Source organism: Aulostomus chinensis, chromosome 4 (genome assembly GCF_037954235.1).
Source record: "Aulostomus chinensis isolate RoL2024-O1b breed Wild chromosome 4, RoL_Achi_v1.0, whole genome shotgun sequence".
NCBI classification, from domain to species: domain Eukaryota; kingdom Metazoa; phylum Chordata; class Actinopteri; order Syngnathiformes; family Aulostomidae; genus Aulostomus; species Aulostomus chinensis.
The window spans coordinates 7,565,001-7,585,374 of NC_141323.1; the positions used below are offsets into that span (position 1 = coordinate 7,565,001).

Sequence of the window (20,374 nt, forward strand, 5' to 3'; positions counted from 1 at the left end):
CCATGGCTCTGTGCCTTAATTCAAACTTCACATGAAATATGACACCAATATCTTGAACAGGAGTTGAGGGATGACATCATGAATGTGTGACGGCGTGATTGGCCTCAAGCTGACAGACTGATGAGTGACTCTGAGTCCTCGTGCTAGTTTGTTGTTGACCTGCACGACGGGCGTGCCGGTGTAACACCACCCTCATCCCTCCCTCCTGTACAGTAGAAGAGGAGTGGCGGCAAACAGCTGACTGACGTTTGACGCTGTCCTTCATGATTGACAGCAGCAGAAGCTGCCTCGTGTGTGTGTGTCTGTGTCTGTGTATGACTGAGTGTGTTACTGTGTGCGTGTGCACGTGTGTGTGTGTCTCTGTCTGTGTGAGTGTGTGTGTGTTTACAGGTGTGGTTCTTTAACACATTCTCAGGATAGACACCTAACACGGTCCTAACAGAACCACAGCTCCAGGGATCTGGGCCGCAGACGTGCACAAGCAGAAGCGTCCGGGTCCTGTCTGTGTGGGTTCCCTCGTGTGTGTTGGGTTATGGGTTCCTGTCAGGCTCCTGACCAAGGTGCCAGTCGAAGATCTAGACCCGGTCCCCGAGTGCTGCGGACCATAAAGACTTCTTCTTCAGAAGGACGCGGACTGACTGGCCAGGTGCTGCATGTCTGACTGGTTAACTCCGCCCTCATTAACCTGCCAAACAGCAAAGAGGGTCAGAAACTTTCCAGTGAAGCAGTAGAGCTGCTGCTTCCTCCCAGGTTTCGCTTGTGCTTTTTGACGGGGACGTTCACCGACTGCACACGTGCACACGGACCTGACAAGACTGACGATGACACCCAAGAACGTGTCGGAGGCGACGCAGACGGTGTGTTCCCTCCGTTCCCTCTCTGTCCTCCAGCTCTTGAGGGACTTTTGCTGCAGCGCCTGTGATCGATCTGCTGCCGAAGGACTCAAGCAACCGCTGGCCTTGATCTGCTCGTTCCCTCCCTCCCTTTTTCCAGGCACACGGTGGCGCAGCAGGCTGTGTGTAACGTGTCATCCAGGGGAGTTTAAAGAGACGGAACACAGTCTCAGATGCGCCCTCGTCCCTCTCTGGTCTGTTGGGCAGCATTGTGAACTCGTTCTCTGTGTTTTATTATATTTTCATTGAAAGGACACCCTAGCAGTGCTCTCAAAGTTTGGGATTATTTTCAAATTTCACATCTGAGATTACAAGGTTGGAAACTGAAGTTGCTGAAAATCACCTGTTTTGATCCAAATCATTTCAAGTGCTCAAGAAGTCCTGTCTTTCATATACGAGGTCTGAGAGCTGATGGTTCTACACGTGACACTGTTCCTACATATAACCCTGATTCTGTCTCTGGGTGTGTGTCAGACTACCAGCGCTTGATGACGGTGGCCGAGAGCATCACCACCCTGCTGTTTCCCTTCCAGTGGCAGCACGTCTACGTTCCCATCCTGCCTGCCTCCCTCCTCCACTTCCTGGATGCCCCTGTCCCCTACCTGATGGGTCTGCAGTCCAAGGTGGGCACTGACCGCTCCAAACTGGAGCTTCCTCAGGAGGTCAGTCCAAATGTCCCCTCGAAGACACCAGCAGCTTCCAGCAGTCGTAATCCCAGTGAACTGTTATTACATTTCAGATGAGCACTAATTTCTGCTTCATTCTCAGCGGGTTCTCCTGGGTTCGCGCCGTCTCAGGGGCCGTCTCTGCTCAGTTCTTCTTTGAAGTAACAGTCTCAAAGGGTGCAGAGCTCACACTGGAGGAGCAGTTAGAAATTAATTTCTAATGAATTCTAATGAGTGGGGGGTCTCTTGACACCCCCCGGGGCTCAGAGAGTAGTGTTGTCACGATACTGGAGTTCACACTTCCATACGATATTTTGAAAAATATGGATATTCGATTGGATTTTCGATACCAAGCAACCACTCAGAATTTGGTGCAAAAATGTTTTTTATTTAAAGGAAAATAAAGAACTTTGTTCTTGAAGTAGAGAACTTTTACAAGTTCTTCTTTACACATTAGCAGTATTTCAATAAGTTTGAATATATGTACCCTACCGTCGATGAGCTTCAGCTAGCGCTCGCTAGCAAGACAGCACTACTTCAAGTTCTGCTGTCACCAGCCTCTGGACCTCTAAACCTGCTCAGGTCCGGTGTCGGTCTGGGAGGAGCTTCGCCACCTTCGTCGTGTTCGCTCCTTTTGTCGGCTCTGTTGCATCTCCTGCATGTGGGCTTGCTGCTGTCCTTCGGCTTTCCTGGTTCATCCGACTCGAATCCAAAGAATCTCCAAACAGGACTTCTGCTGTTTTGTTGATTTATTGAAACTGGTTGGTCCTGCAGACGCCATCTCATGGCAGCTGACACGCGTGGAGCGAGGGAGGGGCTGCTGCACCATGGCTCACCCCCAGGGCAGCGCTCTGTCTGATTGTATGTGTGTGTGTGTGTGTGTGTGTGTGTGTGTGTGTGTTTTGGCGGCGGCCAAGGAGGCAGGTGGAGTATCGATACTATTGAAAAGTCCTTTAGTACCGTTTTTACTTTTCAAAATCGATATTTAATCGATAAATTGATATTTTGACAACCCTATCAGAGAGTGAAGGGTCAGCAATGACTGGATTAAATGGCAGGGCTCCTCAGCCTGACATCAGCCAGACACTTGTTTTATCTTAGCTGACCACTGGATGTTTCTGTGCCATCAATCAGAGGGGACTGCCTGTGCATGGGAGGAGCATGAATATTCAACTGTCCAGTCGTAACCCTACAGCTACAGTGGAATTTCTGGACCATTCTATTTCTGCTCTGTTCATGATGATTGCACAGCTTGACCTTTCTGCTCTGCGTCAAACATCAATGACCGTCTGTGATTACTGCTGTTTCAGGTTTGACCTGATGACATCACGTTTGTACTGTTGTGTGACAGTTTCACACCACGCATCTCAGATCTTGAGAGTGTTTGTGTCTGTGTTTCAGTCTGGGTCAGAGCTCTGTTACAATCAGAGGTTTAGTTTGACCTCTGACAAGCTGCCACGCTCGTCACACACTCACCGACCGTTCGACTGCCAGTAGAAAAAATAACACAACAATCAAAAGCGTTGATAAGAATCCCTGTGCTGTAGCGCTCCGTGTGGGACTCCGAACCCTTGTGTATGTACCGTGTAGAAGTCCGTACTTCTGTCTGATTTGATATTTGTCTTTCTTTCCGTTTCAGGCCAACCTGTGTTTCGTGGACATTGACCACCACTACATTGAGCTTCCAGAAGACTTCCCTCAGTTCCCCAACAAGACCGAGTTCATCCAGGAGCTCAGTGAGGTGCTGCACAGCTTTGGAATCTCTACCAGTGCAGGGGCACCACCTCAGACCTGCTCCGGTCCCAGCAGCAACCCCTTGACCCCTGGTAGGGTGCGCAAGACCAGCACCCTTGGGCAGCTAGAGGACGATGGTCGTAACGGCAACTTAGCAGGAGAGGAGCTGGCTGTGCTGCAGCTGCTGCAGAGGAACGCCACGCTGGAGAGATTGCAGGCCCTCACCAAACGCACCGGGGTCACGGTGGCCCGCGTGGAAGCCCTGAGGGCCGGAGTCAAGAGTCCGAACAGTGAGGGCCAGGGGGCCTGGACAGCAGCTGAGGAAGAGGAAGTCAGGAACGCCAAGCTGAATGTCCAGCTGAGAGAAGTGTTTGCCAGCCGCTTCACCACCATGTTTGCTGACTATGAGGCCTTCGTCATCCAGAGTGCCCCTGACCTGGAGGCCTGGCTCACCAGCAGGGAGCAAATGCACAACTTTGACAAGGTGACAGAATACAAGAGAAATGTGTAGAGACAAAGGCTCAGTCAGGGAAAGCTGGCTATAAAGGGAGGATAATCAGCTACATCATTGATCTGCAAGCAAAGGTTCTGCACACACAGCCTAGAGGCATGCCGGTGTCCAGAGTGCTTGGTTTGGTCCAGTGAAAGGAGGTCTGAGGTAATGAAGGTCTTATGGTTGGTGAGAAACATTGTGAACAACATCATCAAGCCACTGCGACAGCAGAGCCGTCCTCTCAGAGATGTCGCAGTTGGCGTCTTTTTGCAGTTCCTCCAAGCTCCACTGAGGTGACCGATGCTGGAGGTGTGAGTTGGTAGAGGTGAACCGTGGTCAACTCGTCCACCATCAGGGTGGCGGTGGTCTCTGTAACAGGCAGTGTGGTCGTGTGGACAGTCCGCTCCAGCTGTTTTAGTTCAGAATGTTACGGCAAACTCCAGTGCTGCTGTCTTGTATCACCAGGCAGCTGAGTCAGACCTCGCACCGTACGGTTAAATCCCAGGTGATTGACAAGTTAGTCACGCCCCTCCCGACCTACTGAACGTTGACAGTTGACTGAATCAGTTGAGGGCACCTGCCTCCTTCATGTCACCTGTTGTGCTCTGGTCCAGGCCTCGTTCCTGTCAGACCAGCCGGAGCCCTACCTGCCCTTCCTCTCCCACTTCATCGAGACGCAGATGTTTGCCACATTCATCGACAACAAGATCATGTCCCAGTGGGAGGAGAAGGAACCGCTGCTCCGAGTCTTTGACTCACGGATCGAAAGGGCCCGTCTCTACAATGTCCGGGCCCCCAGCCTCCGGTCCTCCAGCTACCAGAGGTGCTCCATCCTCAAAGAGTCAGGTATGTCCAGCAGGGAGAGGCGTGTGTGGTCAGGTGCTTTTGAATGTGGTTGTCTGGGGAAGAGAAAGCAGGTCGAGTGTGTCTGTCCTCCCCCACAGCGTATTGCGTTTCATCTCTCCTCCCCTGCACAGCTGACACTCCATCACTCAGGCTCACAAGACGCTCGTGCTGACAGTGACTCCGATTTTCTCAATCAGTTCAATGGTGGGGTGGGGGTGGTGGAGGAGATGGTGGCGTGATAACTTGCTAGCTTCATGTCATCAGAGTTTGAGTGTTAGATTGAAAAGAGACCGTGTCGGTAAAAGTCTTCTGTCCTGCAGCTCAGGCCATCGAGCAGCGTCTGATGAAGATGGACCACACGGCCGTCCACCCTCACCTGCTGGACATGAAGATTGGCCAGGGCAAGTACCAGCAAGGGTTCTTCCCCAAGCTGCAGGCTGACGTGCTCAACACGGGTCCCAGCAACAACAAGTGAGTCCCCACACACACACACACACACACACACACACACACACACACACACTCGTCATGTGATGAAGAGCTGCTTTTAGCTGAAAGTAAATCATTAAGAAGAGCAACCCTCATGTAGTGGAAGAAAATGACCTTGAATGACCTTTGTTGCAGCCTGATGTGTGAAAGTGTAGCATGTGACATGATGTGGAGGCGTGTTTGTGTAGAGCGCCGCAGGATGACGGATGATTTGATGACTTCCATGCAGGTGGTCTCACAGGATGGCAGTCGCCCAGCAGAGGAAGGACCGTCACAGACAGCAGACCAAGCATCTGAACCTGGAAAATGACTTGAAAGAGGTAGAGAACCTGCTCCGGTCCTGGCTGACCCGGATCCCCCCACCCTCTCCCCCCATTTCATGGCTGCTTATTTGTGTTTGTTCTGTATTTGGAGTCCAGTTTTCTTGTTTGTCATCGTTTTCTTTCACGTTTTCCATCTTCTCTTGTGTTTCTGTCCTCTCCGTCTGCTCCTTGTGTGTCTCGCACCACTCGGTCGTGTCGGGGCGTCTCCTCCCCCTCCACAGGTGGAGGGCTGTCTGGCACTGCAGAACTCTATGGCATTTTGGGAGTGGGACAATGTGTCCCCCCCACCTATCAAACCGCCTAAAAAATCTGCCTCTGCATCCTCCCTGGTATGTGGAGTGAGTTCCTGTGCTGTGGCCCCACCCCCACCCTTCAGTAGAGGCTCAGATTCACATTATTAACCCTGAAGTTCCACACAGACAACAAAAAACAACCAGCTCAAATGTAGCAGACAGAATATGCGCCATCACTCCTGCTCAGACTATAACGACTCATTGGCAGCGATGGCGGTTCCAGTGGTGCTGATCCATCCTGGTCACAGACACTCAGCTGATCCACGTTTGACTAAACACCCTTGAATGCTGTGCTCGGCTGCTTCAGTCGTAGAAAGTTGTGCTCTGGAAACTCATATTAATAAGCTTAAAGTCAACTTTGTTCTTGAAGCTTGATTTTGAAACTGTTTTTGTGTGGGTTAGCGACAGCGCCGGCAGGTTCCCGCTGTGGCGTTCATGCCTGATCATGTTCTCGCTCTAACAAGCCGGTTTGGTGTGATCCTCAGAGGTACATGCAGGAGGCGCGAGGCCCGGGGAAGAACCTCCGCCAGCCCAAACTGTCGGACCTGTCTCCTGCTGTCATCGCCCAGACCAACTGGAAGTTTGTGGAAGGGCTGCTGAAGGAGTGTCGCATAAAGGTGAGACCAGTGAGGGGCAGTACGTGACCAGGGCTGTGAAACCTAGTCAGGGGCCAGCTGGGGACCGGGCCTCCTCCTGCCTGAGCCTCAACACCTTCTTTCTTAGTCAAAGTTTCAAAAAAGCTGATAAGTCTGAGACACAACAAGGTTCTGTTAGAGACAGAGACCAGGTCCAAATAAGCACTTGAGTCCAGCAAAGTTGAGTCCCCATGCTGCCCCCAGCTGGGTTGGGTGTGTGTGGTGAGGGTGTGTCTCTGCACAAGCGCCTCCTCTGGTGGATGGGAAGCATTATGACCCTCCCCCCATGTCAGAGGAAGCCTGAGGTTGACAGAAGTCCCCAGAGCAGCAGGAGGGGCGGGCAGTGAGCAGGACAGCTTAGTCTGAGCATTCATCAGGTGTACAGCAAAGCAAGAGCAGTGTGTGTGTGTGTGTGTGTGTGTTCAGACCAAGCGTATGCTGGTGGAGAAGATGGGCCAGGAGGCCGTGGAGCTGGGCCACGAAGAGGCTAATATCACGGGCCTGGAGGAGAACACACTGATGGCCAGCCTGTGTGACCTGCTGGAGAGAATCTGGAGCCATGGGCTGCAGGTCAAACAGGTCAGTGCACACACACACACACACACACACACACACACACACACACACACACACACACACACACACACACACACCCTGTGCTCAGTATAAATGTATAAACAGTGCGTGTGTGTGTGTCCTCACACTCTAACCTGACATTGTCTCAGGGGAAGTCAGCCTTGTGGTCCCACCTGCTGCACTACCAGGCCCGTGAGGAGAAGTTGGAACAGCAGCAGGCAGAGTCACCAGGTAACACACACACACACACACTCACAAAGTTTCTTAGTTGTGTATTGTGTTGCGATTACAGACAGCAGGTCTTTGTCCTTCACAGTGTCACATGTTCCTGAGAGGAGGAAGTCAGACAGTTCTGTAGCGATGCCGTCTTTATGTGTGTCTGTCATACAAGACATGCGGTACGTGCTGCCGATGTCAGGGATTCAGCCTGCAGCAACACACTCACACACACACACACACGCATATGCACACTGCAGCTGTACAGCGTGTGTATCCAAGTGTAAAAGCACACTAAGCCCATGTAAGGCTCTCATCCGTCAGCTGCTCCGTCATGTGTCCCTGCAGGCACATCCAGAGTATGTCAGCGATCAAGACTGAGGTGGGCCGGGCCAGGGCCTGGATCCGCCTGTCCCTGGAGAAGAAGCTTCTCTCTCAGCACCTCAAACAGCTGCTGACTCGACAAGCTTTGACCAAGTGAGACACTCACACACGAGTCTAGTTTTATATGAAAGAGGAGTTGTTGCCAGCGTGAACCTGAGCCCACATTGTCAAGTGATTGTTCTTACTCGTTGATCAGTGACTCACTAGTAGAGTGAGTACTAAGTCTTGAGTTCTTCTGGACCTCGTGGTGATCCAGAATTCAGCTCAGACACTGGAAGTTACTGGACACGAACAACAGCTCAACTATAGTAAAGGCTCATGTGCATGAATACACCATAATCAAGACCTCACACCAGGTTGATCTGAGTGACAGAAAGTTGCAGTTCTACCCGTCATGGCATGAGTGTGACCACGCACTTGAAACCCCTCCTCCCTGCAGCTCATTCTCTGTGGTCATGTGTCACTCAGAGCAGCTCTGCTGCGCCTAGTTGATCTCTGGGTTCACAGTTCAGCAGCTTCTGCCCGATGGATCCTAATTACCTCCGTCAGATCGATGCTCCTCCTCTCCTGCTTTCAGGTGGTGGTTGGTAAGAGCAGGTACATCTTCTGGAGCAGATGCAGCAAAGTTCATGTGAAGTGATGGGAAGCAGGGCGTACATGGGAGCTGTGGGCTGTGATGGACGGACAGGTGACCCTCCACCTGGCTGACCCGCTCCAGTCCTTATCTCATCATCGTGTTTCTGTCTACAGGAAGTTGTACAAGCGTTACGCCTTCCTGCGCTGCGAGGAGGAGAAGGAGCAGTTCCTCTTCCACCTGCTCTCCCTCAATGCTGTCGACTACTTCTGCTTCACCAGCGTCTTCACCACCATCAGTGAGTTCATATGACCTCTGTTGTGCGCTGGAGAGCGACCTGGTCAAAATAATGATAATCGATAGTTATGGATATAATTATTGATTATTAAATAAATGACTAATTCATATTAAATATTAATTATTCGGGGCACCACCCTGATGAGTTCAGGGAAACTAAACCACGACCAAACTTGTAACAGTTACCAGTCTCTAACAGAGTTGATCCACTAACAGTCAATATCCTGTACCATCAACCACCTGGGACGGCTCTGATGTTGGAGATCACAGCACTGCTGTTGCTGAGACACGTGACCACAAGTTGGTACACAAAGACACTACGACTTCTCTCTGATAATAAAATGGGTTTATTGACACAGTGCATCCATCAATCAGCAACACGCTGGTATAACGGTTATCTAACCAAAAGACACAAGTGATAAAGTGTGTGTGTGTGTGTGTGTGTGTGTGTGTGAGAGTGAGGGAGTAAGAAAGGGGAGGGGGGAGTCTGGTTGCCTAGCAACCAGTTAGCGTGGCAGCAGGGCTAATCGCTAGGCTAGTTAGCTTAGGCTAGCTAGCTGCTAGTTAGCACTGTGGAGGTGGAACTTGTGGAATGTTAATAACTAAACGGAGCGCTTAGCGAGAGAGAGAGAGAGAGAGAGAGAGAGAGAGAGAGAGAGGAAAAGACAAAGGTGAACCCAAAAATGTGTGTTGACACACTCGTGCAGTGTCAATAACCGGTAACACCTTCTTGAGAGGTCACGGTTATTAATAACTAACGTCAATAAATAACGTATAATTCTATGTAATCTCTGCTAATTGCAGGACTTCGTCACATCAACAGAGCACTCATAGACATTATAGAACACACTCAGCTATTTGTCTGCCCAGAAAATGCCTAGTAAAGGAATCCTTACTTGACCCGGTGGAGCGGTAAGGGATTTTGGTTTCCATGTTCCGGAGCGCGGTTCGGCTCGACTCGGAGGGCAGCAGAGCGGCGGCGGGGCAGCCTGCAGGGTCTGCTGGAGTTACTGGTGGGAAGGATGAAGACGCTGTTGAGCTTTCTTTCACCAGGGACCAGTTCACGCGGGTTGCGTGGCTCGACGGTGGCTTCTCTGGACGAGTGGACAGGAGGGAGAGAGCTGTCCTTCTGGAGACTCTGTCGTCGCTGCACTGCACTCGAGGTCCGAAGTGGAGAAGTGGAGAGGTCGAATCTTCTGAAGACGCTGGAAACCACCCAAGGGAAGACAACCACACAGAGAGAGAATCTTTTCCGCGCTGAAGTTTATATGTGGAGGCCGATGATGTCACTTCCTGTGGGATGATACTGGCTCTCAGCCAATAGCATTTTGACAGGCAACTTGCGGTCAGACTGAGGCACAGGTTCTCAGAGGGCGGCCAGTGGCCAGAGTCATCACCCCTCTTTTACGATTCAGGCTTTGTAAAGGGTTGTTAGGCCTCACAGGCCGAAAGCCTTCTTCAGCTGGACTGATTGTCACATCTCTGTTTAATCTCTTGGTCTGGTTGAGTTGGCACAACCCCTCTGACCTCTTGATGTGTCGGCAGCAGGCTTCCCTGCCAGTAGAAGCCCAGCTGAGCACTTCTGAGTGTCGATAACCAGCAGCCCCACAGGGGGCCATTTGGTCTCTGGGCCACTTCTTCAAGACATGTTTCTCCAAATGATATAAATGCAAATATTAAGATACGACAATTTCATAAATATTCAGTCAGTCAGGAAGTATCCTGAACAATAAATGTTTCCCACCTGCCTCAGTAAAAACTCAGATCAGAAAAAAAAAACAAAAGTTAATGTGAAGTTGAGTAGCAGGAAGCAGATGAGAGAAACTGATGGAGAACAAAAACAGGAAAACACCTCCTTCCAGTCACGTTTCCATGGTGCCATGAGAAGAATCTCCTTTACTGACCAACATCAGGATCGGCTGGTGCAGTCTCCATCCACCCTGAAGCTTCTCGGCAGCCACTGACCTCTGCAGTGTATCTATAGCAACAGGGTCCAGTTCTGCACCGTCTGCTTTGTCACTGGCTATCTATTGCTGGTCGTGTACATTTAATGTCATGACATTGTGTCCTCTTTTCAAGTGGTAAAACAATTGTATGACAGGACAACACATGCAGGTCAGGATCTCTAAGGTTCAGGTGGGAAAACAGAGCCCTGAAGGATTTAGGGGGTTGAAGAACAGATTTCACCTGAGTCGGTCCAGCAAACCCACGGTCTGGTTTTTATTTCAGCTATTTTTTTTTCTGCCATAAGAGCAAAACGCAGAGACCCCAACAGCCTGAAATGAAAGACAAATGTGTGTTTTTGCATCCTGATGTGGAGGTTTAACCATCACAAGAGGAGAAGTTCGCTCACTGATGCTGGGAGTCTGACAAACTGGCCTGCGAGAGACAGCGGAACCCTGATCCATCAGTCAGGTTCTGATCCGTTCATAACCCCCAAAGACTCGACGTCCGTCTTTCATCCATTTATAATCTCGTGGATGTTCTCAAACAAGAGGCTCGGAACAGAGGTCAAAAGGTCAAAATGCATGCAAATGGATTCATCTCCAACATCTCTGAGCCGAATGTCGCTTCAGGTCACTGCACACCTCTGACATCACACACTCCAGTATGACTCTGCCATTCGTCATGTGCGGATTATCTTGATGTACTCGTCGTCTTCCTCCTCCTCCTCCTCCTCCTCCTCTCATCCGGTTGGTCTGGGTCGGGGGGGGCAGCAGCCTCAGCAAGGAAGCCCAGACTGTCCTCTCCCCACTTCCCCCAGCTCTCCGGGGGAATCCTGAGGCGTTCCCAGGCCAGCCCAGAGATATAATCCCTCCAGCGTGTCCTGGGTCGGCCTGAGGCCTCCTCCTGGTCAGACATGCCTGGAACACCTCCTGAGGGAGGCGTCCTCTCCAGATACCTGAACCACCTCCACTGACTCCTCTACCTGGAGGAGCAGCAGCTCTACTCTGAGTCCCTCCTGAAGGACTGAGCTTCTCACCCTGTCTCTAAGGGAGAGTCCAGCCTCCCTGAGGAGGAAACTCATTTCAGCCGCTTGGATTCAGGATCTTGTTCTTTCAGTCATTACCCAGAGCTCATGACCACAGGTGAGGGTTGGAACGTAGACTGACAGGTAAATGGAGAGCCTCTCCTTTTGGCTGAGCTCCCTCTTCACCACTGGTTTAGCACCCCCATCACTGCGGATGCGCCCCAATCCACCTGTCAATCTCCTGCTCCATCCTACCCTCACTCGTGAACAAGACCCTGAGATACTGAAACTCCTCCCCCTGAGGCAGGACCCCCCCCCCCAACCTGGAGAGGGCAGGCCACCCTTGTCCAGCTGAGGACCAGGGCCTCAGACTTGGAGGGGCTGAACTTGATATACTATCATCTGTTACTGGCAGCTGCTAGGCGGTCTGTTACTGAACCCTCTCACCAGCCCACTAGCAGGACCTACATGGAGGCTAATGAGCATGTTTGTCCCTGCAGTGATTCCATACCGCGTCGTCATCATTCCCATCAAGAAGCTGAGCAATACCATGACCACGTCCAACCCCTGGGTGTGTGTGTCAGGAGAACTGGGAGACTCGGGCGTCATGCAGATCCCAAAGAATGTCCTGGAGATGACCTTTGATGTGAGTCGTTGCAGTGTGGTGATTACACACCTCCAGTTACCCAACTCACACACACACACACACACACACACACGTGTAAATGTGAAGGAAGAACCCTTCATACCAGAAGCTCTGTTTTATACCAACAAGCAGAAGAAACTTTCCCAAACTGCAATAAAAACAAAGCGTCAGGTGTGTATCCGGCCCCGACGACCTCCACCTGCCAGAACGAGCTGAGACGGCAGATGTGTGTGTGTGTGTGTGTGTGTGTGTGTGTGTGTGTGTGTGTGTGTGTGTGTGTGCGCATGTGTGTTCATGATGGTCCCTGCCTGTCTGTTGTGTCCTAACAAGCGTCTCCATCTCCCTCAGTCTGCCTTCAGGCCTCACTCACACATCTCTGCCATGTTCAAGGTTAGAAACCCCCCCCCCTTGACGATATGTAGATGCTGTGTGTCTCTGGTTGTTGGGTTCATGAGTGAGCGAGTGTTTTTCCTGGGACCTTAGCAGCCTGAACTTAGCCTAACCCTAAACGATGATACACAAATAAATATGAGTTCTAACAAATGACGATAAGGTTACTGTCCAACGATTTCAGTTCACTCATTCCATCAAACATTTATAAAGTAGTTCACTGCAGTACCAGCAGGTGTGATAGTGCAGGAGTGTGAGTGGATGTGGTTGTAATGTATAGTAGTATATTTGGATAGGAAGTAGAAGTTCTCACATGTACCGGCTCTGTGGGTCTAGTGTCAGAACCTGGGTAAGCTGACCACCGTGCAGCTGGGGCACGACAACGCCGGCTTGCTGGCCAAGTGGCTGGTCGACTGTGTGATGGTTCGCAACGAGATCACGGGACACACATACAGGTGAGTGTCCAAGTGGAACAGGGTTGTCAACACGGGAAACTACAGGCTTGTTGCGTGTGTCGGATGAGTGTGTGTTCTGGTTGGTGGGGGAGAGGAACTGCGTCTCTCCTTGGTTCTTGGATGTGAAATCAATCTCATTATTTTTTAGATACATTTGATATATGTTTTTAGATATGCTCTTTATTTCAGGTTATTTATTTTATTAAATAGCCCATGTATGTGCTTTGCACATGCAGTATTTTCTGGGGTCAAAGTGGCCATGTTACACATGCAGTAAGAACGAGAGCTACGAATGTAACTACGGTTCTATGAATCCTGAATGACCGCCAAGGGTTCAAAGGTTCAGCTTTCACCTGTTGCCATACTGCGACCAGGTGGAAGCCAGGTGCAACGTGGTGGGTGACACTCTGGCATTTGGGATAGGCTGCCTGACGCAATCAATACACCCACTCAGCAGTGGCTCGGACCCTCCAGCGGCCAGACCCACAATCGCAGGCGCTGAGGATTGGGATACCAGATCTGCCCTCTCAGTGGAGACAGAAGGTCTTCCCTGCCGAGGAGGCGCCGTCGCGTGCCGCAACAGAGCCTGGGAAGCAGAGGAAACCATGTCCTTGCTGGCCAGAAGGGGGCTACTAGCAGCTGTGCGAGCTTGCTCGAGACAGAAAAGTGACGTAGGGCTACTGCACCTGCAGAAGAGGGAAAGAAGCTGGAGAACATCGTCTGAACGAAAAGGGGATGGGCGGGCCTTCATGGCTCTTGTGTCCAGTGGCACGCCGATGAAGGTTATGGTCTGAGAGGGCTCCAGGCAGCTGTTCTCAACGTTGACCTTGGGCCACATGAGAGAGCAGGTGGGCTGTGTCCTGGGCCACCTGATCACAAGATGGCACACGGATCAGCCAGTCGTCTAGGTATGGCAATATCTATATGCCCTGAGCCTGCAAAGGTGCAAGGGCTGCCGCCACACACCTGGAGAACACCCTCTGTGAGAGGGAGAGCCTGAATGGAAGCACCCTGAACTGCCAGTGGTGACCTTGGTAGGCAGAGCACAGAAACTGCCTGTGGTGATGTGCAGTGGGGACTGTTGTGGTTATCATGTGAATTGGCAACACCTTCATGTCGTGGTTGAGTCCCTGCAAGTCAAAAATTGGATGAAATCCACCGGGTTTCTTCGTGACAAGGAAGTACGTGGCACTAAAAACCCCTGGGGTGCAACAGAGGGTCCACAGCCTCGATTGCGCCCTTGGCCAGGAGGGCAGATAACTCCTGGTCCAGTGCTAAGGCTGGGTCACTGATGATGGTCATGTTGACCCGGCTGGAGACAGGGGGCCGGCGTAGGAACTGAAGCTTGAACCCCTGGGACAATGTGGAAAGCACCCAAGGGGCCGAAGTGTGAGTAGCTCAGTGATTTAGCTGCTGGTGGGAAAAGTATCAGACAGTTGGCCTCAATCCTTAGCCTCCCGACCCCTAGGGACCCTGGAGGCATGGTGGGCAGGGTTTGGGATTTGGCAGGGGGCAGGGTCTGGGGCTCGAGGGTCTGGGTACCGAGATTGGCTGGGGGGGCATGTGAGCAGCGCCCCGAAAATCCCTAGTCTGCCTCTGCATGGAATGCTGAGGACCATAACCGCCAGCAGAACTGCAATGATGAACGGGCTCACATAGCAGCGAAGATCATCAGCTGAGAGACGTGGAAGAAACCCAGTATCTCTCCAACAAGCGTGCAACTCCCTCAAATATTCCTGTGAGGGTGCAACAGCAAAAGCGGTCGGGGCCCGTCTGCGCCTGAAGAAGGCGCTCTCAGTTACCACTTCAGCCTGCAGTAGTATGTCCAGCTGCAGGCGCTCCAAGGCCCTACGCACCATGGCCGACATGGAGCTATCACCTGCCTCACTCAGAGAGCTCTGAGCCGAAGACAGGGAGCCAGGGTCCGAGGCATGAGAGGCCCTGTCCCCCTCATTGTCTTCTTCCTGGAGGGTGCAGCAACAGGAGCAGACTCAACCCTGCGTTTTGAACGTGTAGAACGAGCTGGAGGCAATGAACTTGAGGAAAGGGGGTGACCCTCACCTACCACCTGTGCCAATCTGCAATGCATGCAATTCATGCATGGACTGTCAGACATCACCTCCCTCAGATGATCATGACTGAGACATGCCGGGCAGAGGTCATGACCATCACCGGCCTGCAGAGGTGCCCCACAGCCAACACAGTAATGGCAACCATCCATCGCAGCAAATGATAAAATTCTCAAAAATGATCAAACGAGGCAACTGGACTCTCCTCTTGTAAGTGAAGACGTTTTGCCTCACATCCAAGAAGCTTCTTCAGTTCTAAAATTCTGGTGGGAAGTATCAGGTATACAACCACCCAGGGGGGTGGTGGCAAAAACAAGTGGCTGTAAGGCCAGAACAATAGGCTCATTAGGTGGTCATGTGAGTCCTTGGCCTGGGTTTCGGGTCGTTACCCCTCCAAGCCCCATTAGGAGGGTCGTTCAGGTCACCTGAAGGAGGGCTCAGGAGCTTGCCGTGCTCAACACTTGCTGTTCAACAAATGTTGCACTTTCCTTATCATGTTGAACTAAAAACAAAGTGGATCCAACAGTACCACCCTGATCCAACAGAACCACCCTCAGCACGAATGCTGATTAGTTCACGTTTGAACATCATGAGGAACTGAAAAAATGACTGAAACACCTGCGCAATGTCTGAAGAGAAACACTCACGTCGCCTCCTGGCAGCGGTCGAGGTGCAGAGACTAACGCTAATGCTAACTGGTACTCGGCTTCATTAATTTAATTCCATAATTTTACTTTCAGTGATAAACAATTTGGAAGGATAAAAACATAAAATTTAATAAACAGAACAAAAAGCAGTTATGTTTTTAACCCTCCTGTGGTTGATGGGAGGTCATGTGACTCTAGCCAGGCTGTTATTGGTTAATATGAAGGAACATCTGTTTCTGTCGGACCTCCAGTGTTACTTTACATGCGTGTCTGGAATGTGTTTGTCCTGCTTTGCCTCCTCACATGCAGGTTCCCATGCGGTCGCTGGCTCGGTAGGGGCGTGGACGACGGCAGCCTGGAAAGGGTACTGATCGGTGAGCTGGCGGTGCCCAGTGGAGAGGAGGATGTTGGGAGGGGCTGTCGCCAGCCCCCGCCGCTACACTCGCCATCACAGACCAGACGAGACTGCGCCACCTCGCCATATGGTCGGGGATTCAGTCAGTATCAGTGTTGCTGAGCAACCTGCAGCAGCCTCATTATTAGGTCACATGACATCATCAAGTGACTTGATATACAGAAGAGAAGATCCGCTCAGTTCTTGGTCTCTTATAATTTGTCTGTTTAAGTCAGGTTTAGTTAACCCTGGCAGCTGTTCTAGATTTAGTCTGGAAGTGAAACGTGGGTTACTTTGTCTCGATGTTCAGGGCCTCTCACACCTGAACACTGAGCTTGAGGTCATTTTTCCTCACAGTGCGGTTCGTTTAGGCGGCACTCAGGTGTGCAAAAGTGGACCAAACCAACATACCGAGACCTCTTTGAAGAGCTGGATTTGGTCCAACACCAAGTGGATCATGGGGTGCGGTTCTCTTTAGATGTGAAAGGCCACATGTAGAAAGTGAATTTAAACCATGAATTGAATTGTCTCGCAAACACGAGTGATGGCGCAGTGAGCCAGTGAGGAAGCTGTGTAGAGGACTAATTCAGACCGCGTCACACGCCGTTAAAGAGGTGCTTGTGGATCCTAGCGAATGCTGCTAATGCTGCTGCGCCGAATCTTCTTCCTGAACCACAGAACTGAACTGAAGTCCACAGAACCACAGGACTGAGACACTTTAGCTGAGCTGTTTTTGTTAAGGAGCATGAAAAGCTTCAGCCCAGCTTTAATTCACATGAATGTCATATTTGACTGTTCATTTTATAGCAACCAAATTTATCAGATTAGGTTAAAATTAGGATCATAATCCCTTTAGTGCTAAATGTGGATTTGTGAATGACTCATTGGATTATGAGCCTAAACTCAGAGTAAGAACCTGGCTCCTCCGGCGCTTCAGCATCTGTCACCTACAGAGCCCGCAACTGTTCATTGTTGTCATTTACTGAACTTTCTAGCTGAGCAATTATTTAAAGAAACATGAACTCCAACATACAGTTGATGTCTTAGTGATGGCGTTGTTCCTCATGCCTGCAGAACTGACGTCAGCTCAGATCCAGGAGGCCATCGGGGAGGCGGTGAACAACATCGTAAAACACTTCCACAAGCCGGAGAAGGAGGTCTGTGACAGGAGTGGCACCTGACATCGCCAACACCTCCCTTATGATGATGTAGTCACTCTGGTGTGTGTGTGTGTGTGTGTGTGTGTGTGTGTGTGTGTGTGTGTGTGTGTGTGTGTGTGTGTGTGTGTGTGTGTGTGTGTGTGCATGCGCATGCAGAGAGGCAGCCTGGCTGTGCTGCTGTGTGGGGAGAACAGCTTGGTGACGGCTCTGGAACAGTTCTTCAATCACGGCTTCAAGTCGGCCCGCCTCTTCCAGAAGACGGTCTTCCTGTGGGACTTTGTGGGTGAGTGTGTGTGTATTCATGTGTCTTTTGTTTGTCCCAGGAGTGTTTCAGCCGTGTCAGATAACATCGGTGATGCCGGCGAGAGCAAGTGTTTAGTATTTATTCGCTGGACTATATATTCATCATATATTGGTTCAGGGTTGAGGAAGAATCCAACTGTAACCCTCCAGTGTGGAACAGATATGAGTTAAAAAGCCGATGACACTGATGAGCGATGCACCAGAAAGACGAACACCTCTCAAGACCGAAGCCAGACTGACAACCAGTCAGGAGAGAGCTGTGATCAGCTGAGCTAACGAACCTCAGAACAACTCAAGAGAGCGGATCTGTGAACAAGTGACAGGAAATGGCGTTCTGCTTGTACTAGTATGTGCTCATGACATGATGATGGACTGTGTAGTAAGTGTCATGTGAGTGGGCGGAGCCAGACAGACCACCTCTCTGTGCTGCAGAGAAGGCCGTGGCCTTCATGGACTCAGCTGACCAGATGGGGGACCTGCAGGAGACAGCAGAGCCTCTGGGAATGACCTGTCAATCACTCTGCCGCTACGTCAATGCGATCAACTCCACCCCCAGAAACATTGGCAAGGATGGAAAGTTCCAGCTGTTGGTCTGCCTTGGAGCCAGGTATGCTTGAGGGTCACCTGCAGGGAAGGGGGCTGCTACTCAGGCTAGCTGGGACAGGCTGGATAGCGGGCCAAGATTAGCCGTGCACCATGGTCTTTATTCCCTGAGTGTGTTTGTGTGTGTCTGCTGGCTCTTCATGGCAGCTTAGCTTTGATTTTCCTGAATCCTGCAACAACAATTACTAGTTCAACAAATATTTCATGAGTTCTCTTTTCCAGAGGATCCACTGCGAAATGGATAAATTATGTTATGAATTAACACTCATCATTTCAAAGCATCGTTCTCCTCGTTAGCTTCTGACAGGCTGTTCTAGTATTTTCCTGGTACTTGAGATTGAACAAACCTGTAGAACCGTACCAGCAGCTGTGGTACTGCGTGCCTGTGTACTGAGATCTGTCATCGTAGTTGTGTCTCGTACCCTGGTTGGGAGGTAAACATGACTGCTCACTCTTGGTTCTGCAGGGACCGCCTGTTGCCCCAGTGGCTCCCCCTGCTGGTGGAGTGCCCGGTGATCCTGCGGATGTACGCTGACACGGCCCTGCTCAGAGACCGCGCCACCGTCAACACCCTCATTGGGGTCCTGCAGACGCTCCATGACTTCCCCATCACCCTGGAGGCCTCGCTGGTCAAAGGAGTCGACCTTTAACCCCAGAGAAACCACTGGGTCTTAAAACTATATTTTACCTCAAGTTGCCCCGGACCATTAAAGTCACCTGATCATTCAGCTCACAGCTGATTGGCTGCAGGCAGGATTTGAGACCAAAGCAACATGTTCTCTGACTCGATATGAGAACTCACACTGCAAATCCAAGTACCTCTCACAACAGAGTCCAAATCCTCTGAACAAACAATGCGGTTTGACACTCACGCCCCTCTTTCCTGGCAGCCCTGCTTCCCGGTCAGTTCAGGATTAGTTCAGCTGCGAGAATCACACTGGTTCCGACTCCAGTGCTTTGGTTCAGTTCTGGATCTGGTTCTATTGCTGAGAAGGACCCAACTACAAGTGTTTGAATGCTGATTTGACTGCAAGGCTCCTGTCAGAGTTCAGTAAAGACTTTCAAGGTCCGTCAGCAGATGTTTCCTCTGTGCGCCAGTGTCTTTGAAGCCCCGCCCTCTGTCAGTAGCTGCAACTTTATAAGTAGTGATCAGATCTGCAGCTAGTGATTCCTGTGTTACCTTCACTCAGATACCAAACTGTTCAACTGCATGACATCATCGGTAGATTGAGTCTTCTCAGTTCTCATGGAGACAAAGACCTGGCAAACGTTTGTCATTGGACCTTCAGTGATTCGGTCCCTAAAAAGGGGTTTCGGCCTTTGAAGTACTCACAGGTAGTTGTCTGAGAGCTCGGGACGCATTCATGAGAGACACCAACCCTCCTACCTGGACGCTCAGACGCACGCTGGTCACGTGTTCATGTAACATTCTAGGAGCTGAATTTGACTCAGGCCATCTTTGTTCTTCCGCGGCTGCTGGGCACGCACACCGCTGATGTCACCTCTGCTGCACCATCAGCGGGAGCCTCTGAGTTTCTGGGAATGTTCAAGGTCATTTGGCCGACGGGTCCACTTTGGGTCCTGCAGCTCTGTGGCTCGTGCAGACAAACCTGTGTGAGCCTGTGTTCCCGCTGCTCTCCCCGGTCCTCCTCATGTCTGGACTTGGTTTGTTTGTGGACAACAGAAGCGGACTGTGAGCGCCCCCTGGTGGTGTCTTGGAGGACATGCAACATGTAGGAGTAAACAGACGACTGCTCGCTCTGCTGTTGTACTGGAGCTGGAGTAAATGCTACTGACCGCCATGTTGGCTCTGGACACTCTCCGGTCTGCGTGTGACTGACTTCTGATATTTATTATCTGTTCCAATAAATTCAGTAAAAAACAAAAAAGTGTGTGTGTGTGTGTGTGTGTGTGTGTACTCAAAGAAAGAAAGAACTCTGTGATTACATTTGACCTCACTGGTTGGGGATCCTGTTGAAGTTTACTGAGTATTCAGTCCTTCAGTACTAGTACTACTGTACTACGTGTGTACTGTATATGGATCGGGATCATCTGGTTCTCCTCATCTGCCACCATGTCACAGTCATTGAGAACGACCTCATGGTGAACCGAGTCTTTACTCAGGTTCATGGGACCGGTCTGGTCCACCAGGGCATAACGTGAGTCCTCTTCCACCGTACGTGTTTTTTCTGCAGCTGGTGAAACATACGGAACCCTGCTTCCCGCCCACTGACCCACTTCCAGCGGGTTATCCATGATCGGCACTGATTGAACACAGAACTCAGGTGAACTTGTTCATGTGGGCAACAACTTTTATG

General features: G+C 50.9%; 1 protein-coding gene across 8 annotated transcripts in view; it reads left to right on the plus strand.

Annotated features, from left to right (window-relative positions):
* Window positions 1–19,907, plus strand: part of LOC147262488 (DENN domain-containing protein 5B-like) — a 34,531-nt gene extending 14,624 nt beyond the window's left edge. For 2 of the 8 annotated variants that reach the window (XM_086201392.1, XM_086201389.1), the window contains 20 exons: window positions 1,368–1,555; window positions 3,198–3,776; window positions 4,400–4,631; window positions 4,952–5,102; window positions 5,350–5,440; window positions 5,665–5,772; window positions 6,222–6,353; window positions 6,798–6,950; window positions 7,097–7,178; window positions 7,264–7,345; window positions 7,512–7,640; window positions 8,298–8,419; window positions 11,890–12,035; window positions 12,384–12,425; window positions 12,762–12,880; window positions 15,906–16,093; window positions 17,065–17,147; window positions 17,307–17,433; window positions 17,886–18,060; window positions 18,523–19,907. In XM_086201392.1, the coding sequence (XP_086057518.1) occupies window positions 1,368–1,555; window positions 3,198–3,776; window positions 4,400–4,631; window positions 4,952–5,102; window positions 5,350–5,440; window positions 5,665–5,772; window positions 6,222–6,353; window positions 6,798–6,950; window positions 7,097–7,178; window positions 7,264–7,345; window positions 7,512–7,640; window positions 8,298–8,419; window positions 11,890–12,035; window positions 12,384–12,425; window positions 12,762–12,880; window positions 15,906–16,093; window positions 17,065–17,147; window positions 17,307–17,433; window positions 17,886–18,060; window positions 18,523–18,706 (3,113 nt within the window). In that variant the 3' untranslated portion in view covers window positions 18,707–19,907. Of the gene's footprint in view, window positions 1–1,367; window positions 1,556–3,197; window positions 3,777–4,399; window positions 4,632–4,951; window positions 5,103–5,349; window positions 5,441–5,664; window positions 5,773–6,221; window positions 6,354–6,797; window positions 6,951–7,096; window positions 7,179–7,263; window positions 7,346–7,511; window positions 7,641–8,297; window positions 8,420–11,889; window positions 12,036–12,383; window positions 12,426–12,761; window positions 12,881–15,905; window positions 16,453–17,064; window positions 17,148–17,306; window positions 17,434–17,885; window positions 18,061–18,522 lie in introns of those variants that run through there. The other 6 variants (XM_086201391.1, XM_086201396.1, XM_086201390.1 and 3 more) reach the window with 5 other exon arrangements.
* The last annotated feature ends 467 nt before the right edge of the window (window positions 19,908–20,374 follow it).